Here is a 7,774-nt window from a genome sequence, read left to right as displayed (position 1 = left end):
GAAAAATTGAAAAATTATACAGAATATGGGTGAGTGTTTTGTTCCTTTTTGTAGAGGAAGAGCAACTTTTACTTTTTCCAATGATGGGAAACGTCGGGCCCTTTGGGAAAAGACTAAAAATGTAAATTTTCGGTCTTCGAAATCGCCAAGGTTATGTCTTAACCATTTCACAAAGGATGTTATTGTTGAAAAAAATGAAAGTTATTACACAGGTAAATAAACAGTTGAGTTATTTTCTTTTGACTGTGCAATGTTTCACGTACAACATTTATTGTTATTTGTATCCATATAATTGAATAAGTAAAGAAATTATTTTTAACGTTAAATTTTGGCGCGCCACCGACTAAGCGGTGATGCTGCTCCCTGGGCTGAGTTTGACAAAAACGGAACCCCATTAATACATTATGAAAGCGCGCATGTAGGTGTCGCTACGCGAAGCTATCACTGCTGATAGATTATCATTAGTAATTGAACATTGTCATTATTATTGAAAAACGATACAGTCAGTGCTGCCAGAACGTGCGATATTTTTACCCCCTCCTGCCAATACTCTCAATGCTATTTCACCTCAGGAGGGGTAAAAAATATCGCACGTTCTGGCAGCACTGGATACAGTGGTGTTTGTTGCTGATAAAGAATAACAAAGATATACTGGAAGTTTTTATTTTTGGATTTTATCAATTTAATTCTTTAGTGGGTTTTTTTGAATTTTTCTAAAGAAAAATTTTAGCAAAAAAACTTGTTGATAAGTAATTATTTATCAATCTAGCTATATTAAAGCATGGTATATCAAATTATTTTACAATTAATTATAAATTTATTAAGTAAATGTTTGAAAAATCGTGCTCAGTCAGGATATATAACGAGATGTTATTATATACATTTTTAAAAGTCATAAAATTTTATATTATGAATGAATATAGTAATATAATTTATTTTTCTGTAGATACCCTAGGACCTTATTTAAAAAAAAAAAAATAATAATTAATCATCAACATTTAATTAGCGTAAAATATATAATTAAAAAAATAGAAAAGATATGTGTCTATGGCAGCGGCGAAAAAGATATGGTTCAATTAATCATTCATATTATTTATGATAAAGATAACGTGAAATTGTTAAATTGAATAAAATAAAAGAAAAAGCATTAAATCATTATAATGGCGCAAGAAAAACATGATGTAAATTAAAAAAAATTTACACTGTGATGATAGACTAGATAAAATATATAGTATAAGTTATTTATATTTTTTGATAGAAATAATAATAGACTGATATTAATTAAAAAATTTTATTTAAGAAAAAAAATGAACGATTGTAATTATCGATTTAATTTAACAATTAAAATATTCCGTTTAAACTATTAAATTAATACTGCGATTGCATAAAAGTTCTGTACTAAATATTTTATATTTAGAATTTAAAATTTACATATTTTTCCTATCCATTTTACATTTTTTTGAAAAGCACATTTATTGAAATCAATTCATATATTTTCATATAAATACGAAATGATTGTATAGATTTGAGAAATTAAAACACAACAAAATTTTTATAATGAACTTTCTATATGTCAATTTAATAAATAAAACAGCAGTACTTTATTATAATCAATGTAATATCCTTCATTTACTTTACCTGTCATTCTATAAACCGGTCCCGTATAATTCTATTAACCAGGGTCCGAACACACCATTAGTTATCTCCAATTTTTAATAATTTATTTTTCGAATTTTTAAATTTACCGCGCAAGTAATAAGAATAATCAATACTTGCGTACTAGGTCTTCTACTTTACAACACGAACTCAGAGTGACGTAAATTATGAGAAAAAACTGAATGAGGAACATTTACTTTAAGTTACTGTCAACTATTTCGATTGCAAATTAATTAGCATCCCCATTGACTGCCACTCAGTTGCGTCTTTACTCAGCTAGGAATTCGAATCACAAACAAAATTTTTTAATTTTCCCGCGAAAACTAAGAATTTAAATTTCAAGTGTTGGCTGTCTTGATAACTCTTATGATAAAATAGAAACAGTTTTTGTAGGCAGGAACTGTTTGCTCGACATTTCGATGAGGTGATTGGCTATGTAGTTGTGATTTTCATTACAAGATGGCGGTCAGTGCACGAACTTTAGGTTATACGCTTGAACACTGCAATTCGAATTATTTTGTATTTTTTTTTTTTTGATGTCAAAAATTATTGGGGAAAAAATAAATTTTTGCTGAGCTGACTCATGGATTTTTTTAAATTGATATGAAATTTGGCGGGCTTAATTTAAATTTTTGAATTTTTAAATTTATGATTAATTATAATTATTTTAAAAATTTTTAAAATTACTTGTAAAAATAAATAAAGAGCGATAAGTAATTGGTGGAAATGATTAAAAATAAATTACAGGTTTAGTTATCTTTTGAAAACTGTTATCAGTTGTTCGCATTTTCGCAGTAAGGAACTATAATATTAGTTATAAGTTATTAAATATTTAAATAATGCGTTGTTGGTTAATAGTCTACTAAAAAAATTTAAAAAACCGACAAAAATGGGCGATAATGGTATTCACTGAAAAAAAAAATGGAAGGGACTATTCGATTGTCATTGATAATGGTAATAATTTGAAAATTAATTAAAAATTTTGATAATTAGTCTAGTAATTGGTGAAAAAAAAAATCGGTGGCTATTCTAAATTTAAAAATATGACAAATTTTTTTGAGCGATTTTTAAATTTCAAAATACAAAATAAAAATAATTTAATTAATATTTGTCTAGTGACCAGTAATTGAACATCAATTAGTTGTTTTTTTTTTTTTTTTTTTTTTTTTTTCAAATTAAAAAATTTTCGGAGTGAACGTGGCTTAAATTCCAAGAGGATGATTTTTCATTGATTTCGTATCCTTGGAGTAAAATTTACTTAGGAGGGGGGGTATTTTGACGTTAAAATGGATTATAGTAATTGGAAATTAAAATTTTTTTTTTTACTCCAGAACTCCAAGTGACAGAGTGAATTTGAATTTAAATAATAGCCGTATTCACTTCTTACACTCAGCAATTTTTTTCCGCGGTATTTAATTTTGATGATAATAAATGAATTCCAGATGATAAAATTGAGATAACAAGAAGACTTGGATTTAAAATAATTTATAAAATCCTCGAGGATCGCGAATCCAAGTGGATCTTGTGCTTAATTACTTATAACATTATAATTATCTACTATCTCAGTAGCTGGGTAACGTCGACCAACAGTGTAGGTCAGTATCCATCTTTGCTCTAGTATTTCTCATACATGTAACATACTAATATATATGTGTTACTATAACTATGTGTACATTATTATATGAAAGTTCGCTCATATCAGTAAATCCCCGGAAGCTTATCTCATCTAGCTAACGAGCTGTCCTTTACCTTAAAAGTTACTGACATCTAATTATCTTTTACTGCATTATCCTTATTGTTAATTTATTATCTTTAGTACTAACATTTTACTTTTATTACTTTTATTGGTCTGTTATTAACTTTTATTATAATTATAAGTAATACAATTTATCATTTTTCAAATTAAATTTGGGGTAAACTAGAAGTTCAGAAGTTCAGAATATTTAATGTTTGTTATTAAAATTAATTATTTAAACTACGGGATTATGATAATAAATTTTTGCTCATGAATAATCATTTATTTGTATTTATATGAGTCTTTAGAAAAAATGAATTTAGTTTTTGGTCAAAATTTTGAATTGTCGGACTATTTAGAGTGACCGACTTACCCATATTTTTTCTAGAGACTAAAGTTAAACATTTATAAGAACAATTTACCTTTTTAGAAGTGTCTCATTTTTCCCACATTTCTCTGCATAAAATATTCGAGTTGACTCAGACGGTGGATTGCTAATTAATTTTTAAATTATCTGTAGCTAAAGTGCTTAAAAAAAAATTTTTAAATCGCTTATTAACTGCAGTAATTGCCGTAATTGGTGTGCATTGATTTTGTAAATCAATGCAGTGCTTTTCGTAATTTTTCTACTAGTGAAAATAATTAATGTTACAAACAGACTATTAGTTACTTCAATAGCCGCAATTTACATAACATTGATTACGAGTGTCAATACAGCTATTGTTGCTTTTTACCAGCAGTAAATAGATTAAGTAATAAAAAAATTGGTAATTAATTACTGAAGTAACAATAGTTTGTATCTGCATTGATTTCACATGTCAGTGCAGTGCTTTTCATTATTTTTCTAGTAGCAGTAATAAAATAATTAATTTTTTTCAAACCGACTATTAGTTACTCTAATAGTCGTAATTTATACAGCATTGGCTACGAATTGGCTACGACACAGTCATTGCTTTTTACCAGCAGTATATAGATTAAAAAATTAAAAAAAAATTGATAATTGATTACTGAAGTAGCTATAGTTTGTATCTGCATTGATTTTACATGTCAATGCAGTACTTTTTTTAATTTTCTACTACTAGTAACATAACAAACTTAATTTTTAAAATTTTTAATGGCTTATTTTAACAATTATAATTTTTTTCAGCATTGAATGCGTACGTCAATACAATAATCTTCAATATATTTGTACTAGTTGTCTGTTTTATATCGATATGCATATCACGCAGTAGTTTATTGACCTCTAGTTATTCTAAGAATGAGAATAATTATCGTTCGGGTTCAAGTTGTTTTGTAGACTCAGCGTTTATTAAATTTGTTAATACCAATTCTAATATCACCAACAGCAAGACTAATAATAATAATAATAATAGTAATAATGATAATAATGATAATTCAAAAATATCATTGACATTCGAACAAAAATATGAAGTATTTGCACTTCTAATATCGACATGCGTCCTACTAATTCTCCAGGCGTTTGTTTCTATTGAAATAATTATTCGTATTGGTAATCAGCCTCGAATTAATGCGTAAGTTATTTCATATATATTTTGAATTATTTTATAATAAATCATCAAAATTTTATTTATTTAAATAAATAAATATATTAAATTTCTAAAATATATTAAAAATTTCCTTGGCCGATAAAAAGTAATAAAGAGCCTCGCGTTAACGAGGGGAAATGAGCATAGTTGATAAATTATAATTACTAAGTCTAAGGTCATCTATTATTCCTTGACTTTAACGTATCAATATATCACGTGGCTATTTTTTTTTATCAGCTTCATATTTATTTACTTATATATTATGTATTTTATATTTTATATTCCATTATACAGTAACATTAAATTTGACTTTTATTAATTATACATAAATATTATAATATTATAATTTTTTGAAAAATTTTGCCGCCTAAATTTTGAATGGAAAGCCGCGGATTATTGACAACATATATATATTTCTTTATTGGATTAATAATTGATGATGATCATAAAGAAGGTGGAGAATGTAAATTTATGTTGTTAATTAAATTTAAGTGGGAGAATAGGTTTTGGAGCAATACTCGGATTTTTGGCTCACATAGGAACGATTGTTGCGTATCCAGATGCTGGGTTAAATCATGTTATTTGTTGTATACCATGTCCTACTTTCAAAGGATGTAATCCCATTGTTTCTGGGAATATAATCAGTGCAATTATCCTTTGTGCTACGCATTTCATTATACATTTTTGGTATGACTGATTTATCTATTTTAATTAAAAAACAAAAAAAAAATATTTCAGCGAAATTAGTAGTGCCACTGGGTTCGTGGGTAAATTTCCTCTAATTTGAGTACCCACATCATTATATTTACATAAAAAAAAAAAAAATCAAAAATATTCAATTTTTTTTTTTCATTTTACAAAAATCAATAGTTTCACCGTTCAAATAACGCGGCAATGAGTCAAATGAGTAGTCACGTCAATATTTGTACAGAAAAAAACATCTAATTGAAAAAATTACAATTTCAAAAAAAAAAAAATATGAATTTTCGACTTTTTCAAAACCTATTGATGTGGGTACTCATTTAACAGGAAATTTTCTCAGCAACTCGAATATGATATAGATTTATTTATAAAAAATTTATAGAGTTCCCAAAAAATGTAAAATAACCTCTGCGTTATTTAAAATGAGTAATAAAAATTATTTATGACTCTTTAATTAAACTACTCGCATTATTCTATATTATCAAGTGTTAATTAATAATTGGTAATAACAATTAAAGGGAAATTCATATAATCGATACAGCAGCAGCTTTCATTTTAATTGGCCTGACCACTCGGACAATATTACCACTAGGATTTTATACATTAAATGTAATATTACAGGTAATTAAATTATTTAAAATATTTGAATAATTAAAAGCTAAATAATCTAGTATAATTATAGAAAGTCCCTGATTACATTATTGATGAACTAGATAAATGTTTGAAAGAAGCCTTAAACATTGACGGGGTTTTGGAGTTTCGAAATGAAAAATTTTGGTTTCAGTCCTTCGGTAAATTAGTAAGTAAACACATAAGATTTTAATTTATAAATTTAATTAATTAGTTTATTTAAATATACAATTTCAGGCAGGAAGTTTGTCAGTGCGTATTAGACGTAACGCTAATGAGAGCTACGTAATTAATAAAGTGACAAAACATCTTTCTAAAATAGTTTCGTCACTCAAAGTCGAAGAATTTAACGACACGAGATTTGGTAACGCGGCAAACTTTAATGCTGATTATAATAATTCCCTTGAGTATTATATAGATGAGATTTTACCACGTGATAGTAAAATTGACGAGGACGTGAGAGAATGGTCCACTGATGGGAACGTGAAAGTTATGAAGATCAATGAAGTGTTGGGAAATGGATTCAATTTTAATTTTGGGGTTAAGGTCAGTTTTGAAAATAATTCCGATAATGGAAATAATTCAATTAGTAATTCGAGGTCACTCAGAGACGGGACTAGACCTAGGATACGTGACGAAAATTGTTGTTTAGGTCATGAGAAAAGTTTCTTTAATAATAATAATGATGATTATAATGATGGACTGATGACTTTGTATCGAAATGAAAATGTGAAAGTTATCGATCACTTGCATCGTGATAGAAAAGGTAACGTTTTGTTGACGGGATTGAAAGAGGCTGAAAATTTTTATTATTTATTTGATAAATAATTTTTATTAATTTAATTATTTTGTTAATTAAAATAAATAAAATTTTTTTTTTATTAATTTTTAGTAGATTTTTAAGAAACCTCTTGATAAAAATTAGTTTTTAAAATTCTCATAAATGAAAGTTTTAAATTTCAGACAATTTTGAACTTTAGGATGATAATTTTTGAAACAAAAATAATTGATGAATTTTTTTGGGTTTGAAACAAAAAAAATTGACTTTTATAAGAACTTGAAAATCGAGCTCTAGAAATTTTTAATTTTTTGAAATTTTGCTATACTGTCTTAATTTCAGATTTAAAAAAATGACAATGCAGTAAATTTTTTTTTTTTTTTAATGAAAATCAAAATAAATTAGAAAATTATTTTGACGAAATTAAATTTTGGATAAGAGTATAATAATTATTAAAAATAAATAATGAAATAAATTATTTACAATTAAAACTAATAACGGTAATTATTAAAATTTAATTAATTGTTTGACAAATTACGTAATTAATTGTCACGTCTGAAAGTACTTAGTCTCGATCTAATGTCATTGTCCGGAGAGAAAGTGTATAAAGCAATTGTTCTGTCGTGCGAATAATTAAATCCCAGACTTTTTCTTTTCTTGCAATAAAAATTTCACCTGATCAACACTAGCCAAAAAATATACAAAATAAAACATATTGTATATCAC

At 26.3% G+C, this 7,774-nt stretch overlaps 1 protein-coding gene across 1 annotated transcript; it reads left to right on the top strand.

Moving 5' to 3' along the window:
- The first annotated feature begins 25 nt into the window (after positions 1 to 25).
- LOC103578658 (zinc transporter 6-A-like) lies at positions 26 to 7,173 on the top strand. Its single transcript, XM_053741735.1, has 7 exons — positions 26 to 29; positions 4,539 to 4,923; positions 5,431 to 5,625; positions 6,159 to 6,261; positions 6,323 to 6,439; positions 6,508 to 7,036; positions 7,163 to 7,173. Exons 1-7 carry the CDS (start codon positions 26 to 28, stop codon positions 7,171 to 7,173), a joined length of 1,344 nt encoding a protein of 447 aa, XP_053597710.1.
- Positions 7,174 to 7,774: the final 601 nt, after the last annotated feature.

Source organism: Microplitis demolitor, chromosome 9 (assembly GCF_026212275.2).
Source record: "Microplitis demolitor isolate Queensland-Clemson2020A chromosome 9, iyMicDemo2.1a, whole genome shotgun sequence".
Classification (NCBI taxonomy): domain Eukaryota; kingdom Metazoa; phylum Arthropoda; class Insecta; order Hymenoptera; family Braconidae; genus Microplitis; species Microplitis demolitor.
Note: the sequence above shows the minus strand (reverse complement) of the source record. Positions and strands in the feature narration are given on the sequence as shown.